This window comes from Penicillium chrysogenum (assembly GCF_028827035.1).
Source record: "Penicillium chrysogenum strain IBT 35668 chromosome Unknown utg000004l_segment0_segment0, whole genome shotgun sequence".
Lineage (NCBI taxonomy): Eukaryota > Fungi > Ascomycota > Eurotiomycetes > Eurotiales > Aspergillaceae > Penicillium > Penicillium chrysogenum.
In genome coordinates, this window is record NW_026622752.1 from 3,976,065 (window position 1) to 3,994,234 (window position 18,170).

The 18,170-nt window shown below is 49.1% G+C and overlaps 7 protein-coding genes across 7 annotated transcripts; 2 read left to right on the top strand and 5 right to left on the bottom strand.

Annotated features, from left to right (window-relative positions):
• Positions 1-565: 565 nt before the first annotated feature.
• N7489_007460 (uncharacterized protein) lies at positions 566-812 on the bottom strand (the record flags this gene model as incomplete). The annotated part of the gene is made up of 2 exons (XM_056713210.1): positions 566-602; positions 646-812. 2 exons carry the CDS (start codon positions 810-812, stop codon positions 566-568), a joined length of 204 nt encoding a protein of 67 aa, XP_056566925.1.
• Positions 813-1,061: 249 nt separating this feature from the next.
• Positions 1,062-2,744, top strand: N7489_007461 (uncharacterized protein; the record flags this gene model as incomplete). Its single annotated transcript, XM_056713211.1, has 1 exon — positions 1,062-2,744. One exon carries the CDS (start codon positions 1,062-1,064, stop codon positions 2,742-2,744), a length of 1,683 nt encoding a protein of 560 aa, XP_056566926.1.
• Positions 2,745-2,865: 121 nt separating this feature from the next.
• On the bottom strand, positions 2,866-3,878 carry N7489_007462 (uncharacterized protein; the record flags this gene model as incomplete). Its single annotated transcript, XM_056713212.1, has 6 exons — positions 2,866-2,873; positions 2,925-3,108; positions 3,174-3,255; positions 3,304-3,552; positions 3,610-3,729; positions 3,790-3,878. Coding segments are annotated over 6 exons (732 nt in total), but the record flags the coding sequence as incomplete, so codon positions are not given.
• Positions 3,879-5,964: 2,086 nt separating this feature from the next.
• On the bottom strand, positions 5,965-6,966 carry N7489_007463 (uncharacterized protein; the record flags this gene model as incomplete). Its single annotated transcript, XM_056713213.1, has 3 exons — positions 5,965-6,119; positions 6,179-6,621; positions 6,686-6,966. The coding sequence occupies 3 exons, from the start codon at positions 6,964-6,966 to the stop codon at positions 5,965-5,967; spliced, it is 879 nt and encodes a 292-aa protein (XP_056566928.1).
• An 870-nt stretch (positions 6,967-7,836) lies between these two features.
• Positions 7,837-10,022, bottom strand: N7489_007464 (Zn(II)2Cys6 transcription factor domain-containing protein; the record flags this gene model as incomplete). The annotated part of the gene is made up of 2 exons (XM_056713214.1): positions 7,837-9,849; positions 9,963-10,022. 2 exons carry the CDS (start codon positions 10,020-10,022, stop codon positions 7,837-7,839), a joined length of 2,073 nt encoding a protein of 690 aa, XP_056566929.1.
• Positions 10,023-15,498: 5,476 nt separating this feature from the next.
• On the top strand, positions 15,499-15,961 carry N7489_007465 (uncharacterized protein; the record flags this gene model as incomplete). Its single annotated transcript, XM_056713215.1, has 2 exons — positions 15,499-15,668; positions 15,721-15,961. The coding sequence occupies 2 exons, from the start codon at positions 15,499-15,501 to the stop codon at positions 15,959-15,961; spliced, it is 411 nt and encodes a 136-aa protein (XP_056566930.1).
• A 423-nt stretch (positions 15,962-16,384) lies between these two features.
• N7489_007466 (DUF3716 domain-containing protein) lies at positions 16,385-17,389 on the bottom strand (the record flags this gene model as incomplete). Its single annotated transcript, XM_056713216.1, has 2 exons — positions 16,385-16,726; positions 16,856-17,389. 2 exons carry the CDS (start codon positions 17,387-17,389, stop codon positions 16,385-16,387), a joined length of 876 nt encoding a protein of 291 aa, XP_056566931.1.
• Between the last annotated feature and the right edge of the window lie 781 nt (positions 17,390-18,170).

Here is an 18,170-nt window from a genome sequence, read left to right on the forward strand (position 1 = left end):
GCTATTTGCCTTTGCGTCGGTCTGATCGATGTCGGGGTAGGAGGTGTGAGATCAGATGGTTTTTGGCTGACAAATGGTGTTTGCTGCCTGTCACCATGCTCTCTTCTCTCACTTCTCCCACTTCTCTCACTTCTCTCTCTATCTGCATCTACAGCTAGATATACTCTGTGGCTGGAGATGTTCGGGGGCTGTGTTTTTTACTAAGGCAATACCGTAGAAAATAGCACTTGTATTAAAAGCTGACTGCCAAGAGTGACCTTTCCACTAGTCCATTGCCAGCAGGTAAACTCCATTGCCAACAGCGCTTCCCCGTCCGATATGGTGTAATAGGGTGTCCCAGTGAAAAGACCACGGTTCTGCGTGGCACGCAATGATACATGTGAAAATATTGGCAGACTTGATGCGTAAATTGATGCAGATAAGGGCGTCGAAAAGGAGGTATGAACCATATGACTCGTGCTGGCCCAAGTACCTTGACCTGAGCCGATGTGCTTTTGGAATGAGACGGGCTGTGAGCAGAATATATGAGAATTTTCCGACAAGAAACCAATAAACGACTTGATTCTCAGAGCTTGCCGGAGTCTGCCATGCTTCCGTTGGGGCTGAATCAATCATTTAGGATTTTACTGGTGTGTTAGTAGAAACCACGATACAAGTTGCAGCTCCTGGTCCTCGTCCCGATCTTCTGGCTCCTTCATTTGTGCCCTCGCCGTGTCGAGATTCGTCCGTTTCGTCCAGTTCGTCGAAATCACTTTCGTGCGCAAGTATTGAGAAAGTATCGAGAAAGTATCGATCAAAATCCATGCTGTCATTCTGAAGGTTTGACTCCATGGCATAGAAGTGGAATGAAAGAAGTCCGAGACCCTGTAGGGAGCACTCCGTACTCCGTAGATATACCACGGTTGGAGTGGAGAGATGATCAGGGAGCCCCGCTACTGCAGGGGCTCGCGGCCCCCACCTGGGAGGATCATCGGCGGTGGCAAATAGCGGGGCTTTGCAGGTTGCCGCGTATAAAGCGGCATTATGCCCCGAACGGACTTCCGTCAACACTTGAGTATACCATGACTGGTTCAACTTTCACGCCCCTACCCCTTGAGCTTTGGGGATTAATCGCAGGCCATCTGTCAAATGCCGATATCAAATCTTTGCGCCTGACTTGTACCCAAGTGAACAATGCAGTCCCTCTTCGCATCGACCGAGTTTTTCTTTCCGCCAACCCACTTAACATAGAAGTCTTTCGCAATATTGCCTCACACGAGAAGTTCCGTCATTCAGTGACCGAAGTGATCTGGGATGAAGCACGCTTGCCACGGGGCCCACAGCGAACGAATCAAACTGCCCAGGGGCACGAATTACTCTCAGACGATGATGAGCCCAATAACACCAGAGAGTGGGCTAAAGTCTATTCCGAGTATTTCAGAGAAAATCTCATGAGCCAGCATCAACACGACGAAGAGAGCCGATGTCCCAAATGGTTCAAAGACGCCTGTGAAGAAAACCTCCGAATCCTCAGGAGCCGAGAAGGAGCCGATGTTGATAGACCTGGGCATATTGTATGCAGAGAGCAGATCCTCGCTCAGCCTCCGCTAGGGGAGTGCTGGAAACATTATCAGCATTTGCTTCGTCAGCAAAACGATGTCCTTACCGGCGATAGCGATTACGAAGCATTTTTATTTGGCGTGAAACAATTTACTGTTTTGAAAAGGGTCACTATCACACCAGTGGCTCACGGATACCTCTTCGACCCGCTCTACCCGACTCCGATGATTCGCGCGTTCCCAAAGGGCTTTAACTATCCCATTCCGTGTGGCTGGCTATTTAGGAGAGCGATATCAACACCTGCTACCTCGTATCCGTGGAACCATTATCCGGAACTCAGAGAAAGATACCGCGGATTCCGCAATGCTATGCGTGTGCTAGCTAATGAACCAAATTCTGTCTCTGAGCTCGTGATGACTTCCAACTTTGTCCCCACGGGAATCAACTGCACAATCTTCGACGAGCCATGTGAAGAGTATGACAACTTTGCTAAAGTGCTTCAGAACCCGGGCTTTCGCCGTCTGGATATCTCACTGCTTGTTGGCGGAGAAGATGAATCAGACCTTGAACTATGCTGGCGATCTTTTCTCAACGGTCGTTTGCGCTATGCACTCAGTGGTGCAACAGAAATAGAAGAGTTCAGGCTGTACACCACTTTCGACGAGGATATTCATGCTGGGGAACTATACCCAGTGATTCCTCTAAATGGTATTGTACCAGTAGAAAAATGGTCAAATCTACGCCACTTTGCACTGTCCGGCTTTGTAATCTCACAGGACGATCTCGTCTCGTTCCTCAGCACCCTGCCAACATCCATTAAATCTATTGAACTGAGCATGTTGGAATATCTTTTTGATACGGACTTGTATACCTTACTAGAAGAGATTCGGCGAATGGTATCCGAGAAAACGTCATGGAGAGACTCGAATGCCGCTTCCAGACCCACAATCACGATCGGAACGTCAGATTCGTATGGAGAGCCCGAGAATTATGGAAGGGCTAGATGGATTGAAAAGGAGGTTCATGATTTTCTATACGGTGATGGGGAAAATCCCATCGAGGAATCATTCCCTCTTCAATTCCCAGATGGGACGGGCATGCTGAAAGACGCATTTGATACCAGTTATCAACGCCCGAACGTGAAATGGGATGATTTAGTATCGTTGAACATTTACAATGAGAGTTTTGACCCATTCAAATACTGAACGGAACTGATCAATTGGAACGATACTGCCCACGAGGATGGCACGAGCGCATCTGGGCCTCTTTCTCCTACACTGCCAAGATTACACTGTCTGTTCATCTCCCAAGAGCCAATTTTACTACTCAGGCGTCTGGTAAATGTGGTTAGCGGATTTGAAATCAGTTGATCTTCATGTACTCACGAGTTGTAGATTTTGGACTTTGAGTAGACGACGCAGCAACCGATGAGGGACTTTGGACTCTGGTTGTCTGAGTATTGGTCGGCTTGGAGAGCTGCACACAATAAGACGAGCTGCTTTGAAGTGTACAAGGATAATTGTAACCGGTAGCATTCTTCTCGAGCGAGGGGTTCCATATAATGAAGTCCTTGGGTTGTCAGCATTGACATATCGAAAGGGGATTTTGAGATCCCGAGGAATTCTAGTCCATACCTCTTTCGGAACGTCGATTGTCATGGCCATTGTCCAGCAATCCGCGAGCGCATTGTCGGTGATGTTGTTCATCCAAATGTAACTAATCGAAAATGAGCCAGTGCCTCGAACAATTGGAAAGCGCACTCACTCGTAACAGTCCTTTCTAGTATCCTTGGCAAGAGGAATGGCAGGGATGGAGTTGTTCTTCAAAGCGCCGGCAAAGTCGGGTCTAGAGGCCGACGAAGGAACGGAGGTCATGGAGACTTTGCTAAATCGATCTGAAGTACTTCCAGCATGGCCCGAGTAGGTTGTAATATCTCCAACAGCCTGCAGACAGTAGTACACATCCTTTTGGAGGTTTGTGCAGGTCTCCGTGAGCTCGGGGTTCACAAACATGCTGCATAATTGTTAACTAGACTTTTCAATCTCTTTGAATAATGGCACCGAGACTCACAAATCAGATCTAGAAATACCGGTTTTCTCTGTGACGGTGTCGCAGGTCTCATCTTTCCCAATTTGATAGTACTTGGCACACTTTGTATTTGTCCCAGAGACAATTGGTGAGGGCACAGGACTAGAATTTCTGTGAGTATACACAAGTCAACCGCTTTTCGAGTTCGTCAAAAAAGCTTACGCTATGGTGGTGATAATGCTTTGCGAGCCAGTTGCACCACTGGAGGCCGAAGAGCTGGTGGCAGGAATTGCATAGTCACCGGATGGATTACTGACTCAAAATATTAAATTCTAATGTCTATTAGAAATTATACTCTAGATTTAGCACTACAAATCAATCCACTATTTTTGTCCGAATACTAAGCCCAAAGTATTATTATCTCAATTATTTGAGTAATAGAATTACCCAAAAAAACAGTGACATTCTTCATAAGTTATACAGGTTACGTTTTTCTCTATGTTTACACTGTTTACAGTCCTATGGGAGTCCTATCAGAGTCCCATGGGAGCGGACTGGACCCTCTAGTCCCATGCTTGGCACTCCCATGGGACCACTCCTATGGGAGTTGGCAAGGTCTAGTTGAAGGGGCGACGACGCACAGGGCGCTATGACGCTAGACCGAAAAGGCCAGTGCCAGGCCTAATAACGTAATTTACGGAAGGAATTCTGACCATCCGATATGGTGTAGTGGCTAACATCGCCGTCTCTCACACGGCAGCCGGGGGTTCGATTCCCCCTATCGGAGTTTTTTTTCATTTTTTTGTCTATGGCTTTAATATAACAAGATTATCTGTAACTAACTACACATAGTTATAGAGTTAGTGGTTTTTCTGCATTAGTACATTTGGTCTACTGAGTATGTGAGTGCATGCAATTTTGTCCATGCATGGGCAGCTTCTCGGACTGCACGTACATGATGTCGGAGCTGATCCGCCTTGCTGGAGCATCGCGACACGCCAGTCAGTACTCAGTTGACCCTGACATCAGATCCCAAAAGCGTCCCGTAGCGCGTCTGGGAGTCTGGGCATGCTTGCAGTGGGCCCGAATCCTGGTGGATACAGCTGCTGCTAGCGATGCGAAGTAGGGGAGAAATATGTTTAGTCTCGCGGGGGGTTGTGACCAGGAAACCGCGGGAGTGCAAAGACGAGATAGAGATAAAGAGAGTTCTTGATGATGAACAAGAGAGGGAAAGTCAGATGCAAGAAAGAATTCAAAAAGAAATGGTCCCTTCGGATTGTGGTTTCAATGCCGGAGCGTCTACTGCAGTCCATCTGATGGTGCCGTGAACCGAACATCCTGCATACCCTTTTGGATATGGTCGTGGGGTGGTCTCCCCATCTGTCCTGTTTAAGCAAACAGGATGCAACTGGCTCTCCGTTTGAAACTGTGCCTACGTACCTTTTGTGTCTTTGTCCTTTTACCAGTGTCATTCTGCCAGCCTACACCTTTTCTGCGAATTCTCTTGGTCCCTGTCGACCCTCAACGACGTGGGGCCCAAGGACCGGCTTTCTATGCCCGACGCGGCAAACGGGAATTCATTACGCCAGTGGTTTCTGGCATTAGCTGATTGACGCCCACTAGTGAGCGGCATGCTACTCCATCTGCAACTGAATACTCTAAGTGGGATGTGTTGTAACAAGTGCCGACAGAACAAGGTGTGTCATATATGAACACCGAAGTCTACATGAGCAACGTGTTGGAAGCTTCAGAAACTCAAGAGAGAAGACAAGACATTCAATCAATCAATCAATCAATCAATCAATCAATGCACACTCATCAGACCACCAAACCTCCATCTTTACCACTCTTGTCTAACCATACACCGCAAGACCACTCACACGTCGACACAATGGCTGCTCCCGCTTGCAAGACAGTCCAGGAGTACGGCCTATGTTTCAGTGATCACAAGTTGCTAGACAAGGGACAGCTCAGAACATATGACACCAGTAAAGCGTTTGTACATGCCCTGCAACATAAGTGCTAAATCATGGATGCGTCTTGGGTTGGGTGGCCCACTCGCTTGTGACATACGTTATTGTATTGGCTCCATTATGAAGGTCCTGCTCAAGCTCCTGCTCAATTAATTCCCCGATACCGAGGTCGTTCTCTAGAAAGACTGCCATACGGAGTATATTTCGTATCTGGGATAAAGGACGAGCACTACCCTGGCCTGACCCATGGGACCGTGCTATTATATAATGCGCTAGTAATTTAGTATTTGTAATATTTGCTTGAATTAATTTCATATGGCAAGAGATTCAGGGCCAATCCCAAAGTTCATCATTGCAACGAAAGGCCTCCCGAGAGAGTGCAAGGTTATAGGCTCTTTGTGGCGTGTGAAGGGACAGCGAGATATTACAAGGCCTCGGTAGTCGAGGTCCCCATGCGTCCCTCCTCAGCAATTTTCTCCTTGTCCATGGTGTCAACGGTGCCAGAGCGGGTATCGCTGGAGGGAGAGGAGCGTTTCTCTACAATGCTGGTCTCGTCCGAATTCGTCGTGTCGGCAGCATCTAAGAATTGTCAGCGTCACAAAAACAATCAATCACGTTGAAATGACCACAAGGCTTACCAGGTTGAGGCTCCTTGGGTGGGGGGCAGTAAAATCCAACAGCGAGGCAGATAATCATAAGAATAATCTCCTCGAGCACGCCCATGCAGAGATTGACGGTGGGGTGGGGCTCAAACAGGTTGAACCGCGCGATGGTAGTGTAGTCACCTAAGCAGCCGTAGACGGTGCGCACGATGAGCAGTGGTACACAGGCGTAGACTGAGTACAGGATGATCTTCTCATTGCGAGGCATCTCGTTGCGGTAGATGGTCAGGTACCCCAGAATGGCCAGCAGGAGACCCAAGCAGCCGACGAACATGCCCAATGCGGCTTGGAGCATGGGGGGTATGGTGTAGCTGTCGAGGGCCTTGATAGCGCCGGCGATACCAAGGGCCAGCCCGATCAAGCTGACAATGCTGACAAAAATAAAGATCCATTTGGAGAGCTTGTTGATCGAGGCGTTTCTGAACGATAGATGTCTACGTCAGTCTCGAGTCACGCGCAGGTGAATATCAGGTTACGACTTACACTCTTTGTAGCAAACCCACGGCAGCCAATGTTAGGGGAGCGATGCCCAATAAGTCGCATGTGATTTTTGTGGTGACAACATTGATCGAGTCGTGAGTGATGGTGATCAGCTGGCATATAGCGCCAGCGATTCGGAGACAGGCGAGGATAATGAGGAATCTCCAACATGATGCCACGGCCTTCATTCCTTGCTGGTAACACAAAAGAATGGCGAGGAAGAGGCAGGGCACGAAGACGATGAGCTGCAACAACGCGATACCATCTTCATAGCTAAACGTCATCTTAGATCGAGAGGGGCCGGAGCGCCGAATACAGCATTGTCTTGCTGATGGCGAATTGATGGGCAATCTAGATTATAAGGTCAGGGCAGGGAGGGATTGAAGGCCCTGGCAAACCGGCTGTGTGCACTTGAACATATAGACGAACGAGGGATTCCACGGCAACTTGAGGGTTTCGGGCATCTCTATGTAGAACAATTAACATCGAGCATACCCCATTAGGAATAGGTGATGATGTGGATACCTGTGGCTGCCGCTCTGCTAGTCTACTACTGGACTACCCGAGCATCGCCCCAGCGATCTCCTTGGTGGCGCTAACTCCGTCAGCTTATCTGGCGCTATTCCGTATCCGTCACCGTTTTGTTCCTTTTGCCGGACTCCAAGCTGCCCATTTTGGGTACCATTTCCCAAGAGTTGCCCACTAGCCTACATTAGTGAGATTGACCGACGCAACCACCATCTTACTGGAAACACGCGCAATGTCCGTCTCCTTCCCTTGAACAGCCTACTTTTCCGCGTAGTTTTCTGTAACAACCCTATTATTTTACTAGTGTCGACTGTTAGAGACCTCCGTTATCGTTTCCCGGCGGGACTAGCACTCTTCAGGATTGTTACTATATGCAGACAATGTCAGTCCGGAGGATAATGAGTTACGGTTTTATTTATACTTGTAGCAATCCTGCCCAGCAGAGATCCGGGCGACATCTAGCCGGCTTTCGCTACACGTATCCCCCGATATGTTATAGTATGCGTTTTGGTTTAACTTTCGATTTGCGGAAACGTATACTTGTGTAACCCTATATGTGCGGTGTATGCTCTCTATATACAGCCCGTCGCTGTATGAAATATCTAAATTTACATGATGCTTCCATACTATCCGCTCAATGGTGGACGGAGGTTGCTTGATTCAACAAAGTTGGCAAAATCATCTGCCTGCGCAAGACCCGTTTGGCAACTGATTCTGCGCAACTGGGCGGCAGTCCACGCACGGGTCTCGTGATCGAGGTTGTGCATGCAGCCCACAGTGAGGAGAACCCAGCAGGCAAAGTAGCCGCCGACGGCCAAGCCGGCGTTGTTCTTGGAGCGCTCGTGCTGCTGCGCCTGCTTCTGCTGTTGCAGCTCCTGCGCCGGGGAAGTGGCGTAGCCCATGAGCTGGGGCACGGAGGCGAGTATCTCGTCGCGCAGGCGGACGATGGTCCGGGTGGCCTGGTGCATACGGTCGGCATAGTTGTTGGCGAAGAACCAGTTGCTGTCGGTGTTAGCGCCGCGGAGGAGGAGGTGGCTGATGGCGTGGTTGGCCAGGATGCGACAGACGCGCATGCTGTTCCAGACGGAGGCGATCCAGACATCGTGGTAGATGTGGTTGACGTCGCGCCGGCTGTTGCTGGAGGGGTTCGATTTGACGGTAAACTGCCACTCGGAAGGGCACTTGGAGAATGTGCTCTCCAGGCGGTAGTCAATCTCGAACGCCTGTGAGAGGTAGCGCTCGAGGTCCTCAATGGAGACATTGGCACCCTTGAGAGGACCGGAGAGCATGGAGGTAGAGGCGGGGGAAGAACCGGATGCAGTAGAGGGGGAGTTGGAGGAATCGGAAGGGGCGGCGAGACCGGAGGAGGAGGCGCCGGAAGAGTTGGGAAAGAACGAGTAGCCGCCTGGGGAAATGTGCTGGTAGAGATCCAGAAGCTCGACCATGCCGCTGCAGGTGACCCAGTAGGGATCCGAGACGCTGATCGCGTTGGCGGCCTCGATGCGCAGCATGCGTAGGCTCGAGGGCATAGGGAAGCCGGAGCGCAGGCAGTTGGTGAGGAGCTGGGAGGAGACATCCTTAAAGATCTGCACGCCGGTTGAGGTGGAGAACTGGGAGCGGCCGCGCAGGTTGAGGAGCGAAGTGGCACCCTCAATGTGGTGCTTCCAGCCGTCGATAGAGGCCTTGCTGAACTCGTAGAGGGCGAGGACGAGGACAGAGACGATGGTGCTGTCGCGACGGGCGGCCTGGGGGTCGGCGAGGGCGAGATTGACACGCTCCATGGTGCGGGTGTACATCATCATGGACCGGGTCAACAGGTCGGCCTGGCTAGTGGTGCGAGCGAGCCCACCGAAGCTGAGAGCCAGAATGGCACCCTCGAGCATGTCATTGCCGCCGTCGTCTTGCGCCAGCATGCCCGGAACGTAGTCGAAGACGCCAGACGAAGGACCGGACTGCCGAACGACGTAGTGAGAGAGGAAGAAATCGAGACCGATGATGACGAGAGGCAAGGAGAAGGGACGCGCTATGACCTCGGGCTGACTGCTGGTGAAGTTGTTGTGTCCTAGCCATTGGCGGCCGCCGCAGTTGCTGCCGTCATCAGGCAACTGATCGAGAGTCACATCGTCGCCGCCTACTCTAGAAGCGCCGACACGGGAACGACGCCCAGACACGGAGGCAGAAACAGAAGCAGCGGATCCAGGACCGTCGCCCGATATCGGCATGGCGCTGGGCGAGGCATCCTGGTGGAGGGAGAAGAACCCAGTCTCGTCCGGGTTGAAAGGGTCATGGAAGCTGATCAACTCGGGCATGAAGCTCCCGCCGGCGAACGTCCCGGCTCCGACATCGACGTCGCTCATGTCCAGCATGGTCTCGTCGATGAAATCGGAGGGGCGGCTCGCGTGATAGTCTGGTGCGGAGGTGTATTGTTGTTGGTTCTGTGCCTGTCGTGGGGCTGTGTGCTCCACCGAGAGGCGGTCGGTTGGGGTGGCCGTCAAAGTCCTCTTGGAGACTTTTGAGCGGGCGCGGTTGATGACCTGGGTGCTCTCATCGCGAAAGATGAGGCTTGATGGATCTCTGTACCCGTGGCATTTCTGACCCGTGCGACAACATTGGCCGCATTCTGGGACAGCTTTGTCGCACTTTTTTTTGACGTCAAATGTAAGCCAAAATGTAAGCCAAAATGTCTTTTTTACTTTTTTTTCCCTCATGATTTTCTGTCTTTTGTAAAGGGGCGCAACCAGTAATGACTTACTCTTCTCTTCTTGGCGCGACAATTATTGCAACTTGTTGAAGGACGACCGCAGTAGACCATGATGGCGATTCTGCCAAGTGGTATGATGATCGTGGATGGATAGGCGGGGAAATGTGCCAGGCATCAGCCTAACGCACCGACCTAGTACGTAAATAGGAGAGTGGGGACTGTCCCGTTTCGCGTGGAGACACACGGTAAGGCTGGATGAGATGACTGCCAAGTTCGGGCAACGATACGGTAAAAAAGGACTGGAAAGGGAAAGCAAGACGACAAGACGATTTGAAGTGGGCGAAAACGTTGTGCCTAAATATACACACATACACACACACACACAATTTATTAGCGCCCGGCGGCTAAGCCGGAAGGACAGCTATCGTGATACAAGTTAGTACGATATGTAAAGATTATCTATTGTTATCTATGAATCTGTTGCTACCTAGGTAGCTACCTAGGTAGCTAAGAGGGCTTTGTCACATGGAGTATAAACCACGTGGCAGTTGCCATACAAATGTGTTGGAGCTGTCCCGTGATTAGCATGTGGTGTGTCACGGGACATCCCGGACCCACGTAGTTAGTTCTCTCTTCCTTTTCCTCTCCAGAGTCCAATATAGCTCAAAAGAGCTACCTGTATTCATGTGTAGCCTTCTATTTCTCTATTAAGTTATGAGGCCCTTGCTCGCGGACTACGAGCATCCAGATCAACGGTTGTTCCAAGAAATCAGAGTTTCTCATTATGGGGGACGCGCATCGGCCCGTCCCGCATCTACAACCCCCACACTCGGATCAGCGAATCTGTATTCAGCATCTAGACTTCAGAAGGCGAGACGTTGATAGTCTCAGAGATACTAGTCGCAAAGGAACGTTGATCTCGAGATAGGATTAGATGCTAGACCTCGAAGATGATATACTGATCCTAATAAAGAGATACCGATCTCAATAGGACTGGAGTCCCTGCTTCCTAAATGTCGGAAGGTGGATACCTTTTGGAAAAGACGACGAAAATAGTAATAAAAACGATGAATTTAATAATGTAGCGATGCAAAATAGATACAGGATCTAGATATAGAGGATGGACAGGAATTTGCGCGTGCAGAGAGATGAGGGAGTTGTATGGTGGTGAAAACTCTGCTTGAGACAGAGTGAACACTCTGCTCGAGGGATGGAAGCAACAAACAAGCCACCAAGGTTCATACTATAGTAATCTGACTTTTGTTGTCCACGATGAGATGGCAATATCCTGCAGAAATCTCTGCAAGAGACCGCATGTCACCCCTTACAGACCTTTGGCAACAAGCCGTAGATTTAATGCTATTCGCAAAGCCTAAATAGGCAATTCTCTTTCTCTTACACGGGGATGAAAAGAGATGTGTTGAAGCTTCGCTGGACCAAGGTTCCGAAATAATTTTTGATGTGAAAACTATCCCAGGGGTATCGGTATACTCGTGGCTCATTTGAATTGGGCAGGGAATAGGCATAATAGCGGATGCAAGGAGTTCCGGTATGTCGGTGCCTTTAATCTCCTTCAGGTTGCTGTACACCTAGACCTCTGTCTTGTAGAGATCCAACATATGACCATGAAGATAAGTTTCGTCTATAGTCGCACTCCATGTACTGCCTTCAGGCCTTTCACCGTCGTTCAGCCGAGTAACAAACTCTGATACACCGCCATCGAGGATGAATTGATGGTATTCCGTCTCTGTGTCTGGGGTCTAGGGCTGAATCCTTCGTCTTCTCGAAGCTGCGTCGTAACCAGCCGACCAAAGAGCTTCAAAATCATGTCGCCTTCCAATCCTAAAGCGGGGGATAAGTATCGCAGAAGAAAGAGTGAACGGCTCGAAGACTTTGATGATATTGGCATCTGCTGTTGCCTCCAATCCATCTGATGTCTTCAAATGTATTTTGATCACGTTGCCGACAGTATATGGACATCTGAAATGATTAGTATAAGTATATTTTAGGTCCACAGGCGGGGTACGTACTCAGATTCGTGGGTCATCATGATCAGACGTTGTCGCCGTGAGAATGCCACGGGGTTGATAGTGATGATAGGGAAAATTTTCCTGATACGCTGGGAGACTTGACGTATTTTGCAAAGTCTTTGGAGCAGGTCCTGACTGCAACAGGGGGCGGTTCGAGAGTGAAGTTGCAGACCTGATTTGGGCTTGGCGGCTATCTCTCATTCGCCAATGGTTCTTTGCCACGCACCGTTGACATTTGTCCACACACTACTACTTATATATATATAAGTCCTCACCCCTCACCGACCTTCCACGATCCTCCAACCAACATATCGTCATAGCACCAAAGAATTTTTCGAAAATGGTTAAGCGCAAAAAAGGACAACCCCCGATATTCGAAATGAAGGAACAGTGTCCAGGTGCAATAGGAATTTCAGGTTCCACCTGTGAGATCAATGGTGATATATTTAACCGATGGAAGCTTCCAATCCCGCCACCAGAACAGCGCCTACGCAAGATTGACTCTCGACAGCGCAACTTGCAAGACCAGAGTCTTTTCTTTCGACTACCTGCCGAGATAAGGAGGATGATATACCTTGAGCTTATGGGTTATCGGCGAGTACACATCCGATACGTATGGAAGGAACCACCGCCATTTAGTCCGCAGCCAAAATATCGCGGACGCCATTGGAATTGGTGGCACAGTGTCTGTCGCCATTCGGACGGTTTCCCCCAGGAACCTGATTATGATCTTTGTCAGGACTGGAGGAGTGAGGTGGCTAGGAACGAGAAAAACCCGAAAATTAACGGCGTGGAGTGGCTTAGGAGCTGCCAAATCGGGTGAGTCACTATCCCTCTAATATTCGTATAGTGTCTTACACTATTTTGCAGTTACGAAGAAGCGCTAGAAGTGCTTTATAAGACAAATGTATTTGCGATGAGTAGGGCGTTGGACACGCCTTTTCTGATGTCCAGACTATTGTCGCTACGCTGTGCCTCCTTCATAACATCGATGGATATCTCTTTTCCTGTGAGTATCTGTTGGCCTGGCTTCGACGATAATGATTGGATGACCACATATGCCACATTTTTCGATCTGTTTCGGGAGACCTTCCTCGGTGTGCATCGCCTACGGTTAGAACTTCAAATGGGGCCGTATGAGTATTTGGCCGAGCGTTTCAATCATGACAGGCTGAGGATGTTCCTTCTCCCACTGGAGAAGCTCTCACAAAGTCGAGAGTGGACTCAGCTGCAGCTTTGCGTCCCGAAGACCTGGCGCAGCCACTTTGGAAAGTCCAAAGAGATGATGCCTTGTCAAGCCAGGTGGGCGCTCACAGAGACTATATGGTCTTACCCCTGGTAGTGGCACCACCGTGCTTGTATTTAGCCTCACCAGTTGGTCTCATAAAGTGTTCTCTCGAGCACCTACACTTTTGTTATATTTGTTTCTTGAGATTTGATTTCAGAAAGGTATACTGGGGGTGAATTTATGTTATATCTTCTCCATGACTAGCATTGGATATTGTTTAAGCATAATAATTTGGGTAGCTCTTCGATGGCCCCGGGGGCTGTTAGACCATATGCACTTGGGGCGGCCCGTGGACACAGTTAGCTTAAGCCAGGATCAACCTTGGAACCCGAGGGCACGCATTACCAAATGGACTCAGCCTCCACCATTGGCCCTGTTTGGTAAATAACGGCTCTTTTCACTTGTTCTACAACAATTTGGAGCAATCTGGTGAGACTACAGGATGTAGGCTCAGGGAAGCAGATGGGAGAGAGTTGTATTGGGAAGAGAGGAAGCGAGCTTCCCACAACTATCTAAGCTAACTAAGGGTGGAGACCTAGACCCACATGTGGGGTCTCTAGGTACATACCTAGGTACCACAACACACCCCCGTAGGGCTCAACCCGAAAGCAGAAACCATGGTCAGCACTATCAATTTCCTATTTCCGGCTGCCATAGTGAAAACTGCCTATTTTTGTCGGTTTTTAAAATCATTGTTTTCACCTTTTTTTGTCGCTTTTTCAACATAGACTTTCGATGTAAGCTTCAGTGTTTCTTCTTGTCACGCATCATGCATTGTCGCATCTTTTCAAATTGCTCCCTCCCCAGCAGTTTTGTCAATTGGTTAGACTACAGGTTGTAGGCTCAGGAAGTAGAAAGGAGAGAGTTGTATTGGAGAAGGAGACGCGCTCCTACAACTACCTAGTCTACCATACTGAGGGTGTAGCCCTAGACCCACATGGGCCATCCTAACACACCCCCGTAGGGCTCATCCTAAAGCAGAAACCATGGTCCCATTTCCGGCTATGATAGTAAAAACTGCTTGTTTTTTATCGATTTTTAAAATCCTCCTTTTTATCTGTTTTTGTCGTTTTCTAATAGGCTTTATCGATTTCTATCTAGTATAGCTAAAAGAGGGCTAATAAGGTCGATACCCTATTATTCGAATAGGCGGATACAATTTATTACAATTTATTATACTATTTCTCGTTTAAAGCCTTTATAAGAGCCTAATGTGTAATTCAGGATGAAGCATGATTTAGCGAAGGCTTTTGATCGTAACTAATAAACGTTGCTACCTAGGGCACGAATTTCCTCAAGCACTAGCGGGGGATTTCCAAGGTATGATCTGACTTCCACTTAGTGATCCACTACTCGCAAAGAGTCATCACTTAGGCTTTCCGGTACGTGTTACTGTTGACATGCATGGTATGTCTTTATGCCTTTATCCCTTTGTGCAGACTGAGCCTTTGCTTTGTCAGTTTGATATATCAGTTTGCCATTTCTTTGTTAGTACAGGCTTCATATACAGCCTGCTTTCCATAGATTCATAGCATCCATCTTCTTCCCGATTTTCCCCTCCATGCTAGTTTATCTGACTATTCCTCCAGTATCGTAGCCCTCAACAGGTTATGACGCCCTCGTTTTTCCCCTTTGCTTTATCAAAGATCTTATAGATCTATCCATACCATACTACACGAGCATCTCCCCGCGGGGGAGTATCGTCATCACCATCAAGAATAGCACTATCAATAGGCTATATCTTGCTTCATTAGGAGAATAGATTTGAAGTCTATATCTCTCACTTTTCTTTGAGAATAGCTTTGAAGGCTATATCTCTTACTTTTCTTTGAGAATACTACTGGATAGTATATCTCACTTTGATTTGCATATCTCTTCAAAGGGGTGCATCTCACACTTCTTTATCACTTTTTACAAAGAGAGTATCTCACCGGAGTACTATCTCTTTTGACAAAGAAGCTTTGCAATTCGAAACGGAACACCGCCAAAGGATAGTGCATTAGGGATTTTCTGGCTTCCCTACGAGCAACAGCGTCGTGTGCACCAGTTGCTACACTCAGACGCCGCGGAACAGGAGAGGGCCTATGGCCGCAATGAGGAGCTTGTAAATTCCTCACTCCTTAGTTTCTTGCAGGTAGTTTGTGCGATGCACCCTGATGTGGACAGTGACTGGAATCCTGCTCGAGTACACTTGACCTTTGATTTTAGGAAGGTCAGGACGGACAAGGAGAACGAAAAGCTCGACTGAAACGTTTTTAGTCTATCTTGCATGCCAGATGGCTTTCTGGAGTCGAGATCAACGTTTCGAAGCCAGGCTATTGTGGAAGCGAAAGCTTGGGAACGCTCAAGCCATGAACCCGAAGTCTCTTGGCAGGAGACGATGGAAATGGTCACAGCCTTATTGAACGACCATCCGAAGAAGAGCCTCCAAAAGGATAGGTGCGCTTATTCAAGCTACTATGTTTTGGTTCTATACTAATATAACTGTTAGGGTGACGCTCTTTTCCCAGAATGGAAACGAGTTGTACATTCTCAACGCTGTTCACACGGATGGGTACAGACAGCATATGAAGGGTGACAAGCGAAAGCCTTTCGTTAAACAAGATGAGTTTCTGCGCATTCACAAATACGGACCATATTTGATCCATGAGGAAAAGGACATGGAATATTTTGCCAAGCTTGCCTTGGCTGTAGTACTTCGTGCAAGCGAAGAGGAGGCTGGAAGGAATTAAGGCTCACCAGTCTAGTCCTCGTTTGCGGGTTTGTGAGAACACCTATGTATGGACCTTTAAGAGAAGTTGAGCGTTTGAAGAAACATGATCATTCGAAGGCCGATAATGATTATGAGTTTTGGTCAAACGAGGTTATAGAAGTATCCATCGGTGGTGTACCATTCCTCCACCTAGGGTCAAGGGTTGGTATACCATGGTATTCCATGGTCCATGTGGTATGCCATGGTACACATGTATGTAGTCAAAGTAGCCTAGTACTTCCTAGGTCTCATCGTTTCTCAATCAAGACTAGAAGGATATTTCCATTAGTACCTAATGTACAGATGACCGGTATTAAGTACAAAGTCTTGTTTCGGGGTACATTCTGCAAATGTTGGAGGGGCCTTGAGTTAGCTAGGTCAGATAGGGCGGTTGAACCTTAGCTTACAGCGGCCGAGTTTGACGAGCATTGAGATTGGCGAGCTGGAGCTGGGCCTCCTCCAGACGGGAATACAACATCAGGATTTCAGCTTGCATCTCTTGCGTCGAGATCTCAATGGCTTTCACGTTGCGGCCATTGGTGGCGACGGCGCCTACTGTAAGTGCGATGTTATCTTGTAGGGTTTGATCACTGCTAGCGGTGCTATCATTCACGCTTTCAGCTACAGCTTCAGTAGTATTGATAAGCGTCTGATGGATAACCTTGTTATCTCTGACGTTGGCCATTGCCCGGCGCATGATATCCCGCGACTGGGGCTTTCTGGCTATAAGCCAATCAACCCCGGCCTGGCACTGGTCAGCAAGGTCTGTCGTCCGCTCGATTTCGGGTTAAATGTCTTGTGGGCTTGTAGCAGAAGATTGTGTAATCGCCTGGTGCTGGGAGCTGGAGGTAGTGGCGGGACGATTGCTTTCTACCGCTTGGTGGGCGGCGTTGGTAGATGTTCCCAAGGACCGGTCATGGCGGCTGGTCGTAGGGACGGGGTGGTGGCCTTCAAGAACTTGAAGGCGGGCGACCGAAGATTGCGCAAATCGGGGTTGGTTCGGACCAGCAGGTGGGAATTGACGGTAGGTGGCGGGCGTTCCGTCAGGCGATCCCGCGCCGAACGAAGTGCAGCGGGAGTCATTAGAATCCCAGTGGCAATTGGCGCAGCCACAAACCAACCCAACAGGGCCGTCGAGAACGACACATTGGGCCCACGGCCCATGGTCTCGTAGACACGAATCACATTCCGCATCCTGAGCCCGACCCACAACCTGAATCATCGCTGATTCAACGTTTGCCGCCTCGTTGCCAATCATTTCATGCATCCGAAGGGGGGTCCAGTGCGAGGCTCTGACATGCGTAGGACGTAGTAGCGGCTCACGCAGCTCGGTCATGGTAGCGAGGAGGCGGAGCAGGGGGGTCTTCAGGAACCGTGCATTTCTAGCTTTCGCCCATAGTGTCCCCATGATATGCTTTGCCCATTGCCCAGAAGGGCATTGGTCAGTTCCTAGTACAGTCGCGGGGAGAGACGCTGGTGTAGCCACTTGCTGGTATCCGTTGACCCCCAGGTTGGACACAGCAGGGACTCCGTACTCAAACCGAGACCAACCCTGGTGGGGCCCTCGGTGAGGCACTGATTAACGTGGGGGATTAACCCAAAACGAGAATCAGCAATGTGGTCATCCACTTGCTGGTCTGTAGAATTCGGGCTTCGATATGTCGGCATGGCTGGACCTTTCTTTGGTTGGGGTTATTCACCACGTCGTGCAGTGAAGACCGATTTGACCTTGTCATATTTATTTTTGAAGGGTTGGGACAACATCGAGTACAAAAACAGAGCGTCAAGCTTTCTGAAAGCCAGCCTGACACGCGCCACTGCAGCAGCCTCCAATGGAAAAGCAAAAGCACTCTTTGGAGGGTGGAGAGTCCGCTCTCTCAGCTTTCAGCTTTTTCACGGCCGCTTGCATGGGTGCCCTAAAAGCCTCCATTGTTAGAAAAATACTGGAATGACCAGGCTGAGGGAGAAGTTTGAGGCTGAGCAAACGGGGTGGATCTGGTGCGCAGCCCACAATCAGGTAGCATAGCTAGACGGCAAGGTCATTGCTTCAATTGCTTCCTCGCTTGCTTCTTTCTCACTTCTCTCTTGCTGCCCTGACAGAGATTTCAACCCATAACTCTCTTATTTGCATACCTCACACAATCTTCACTTCTGCATCCTCATCCTCGTTCTCATCTGTCCTTATATAA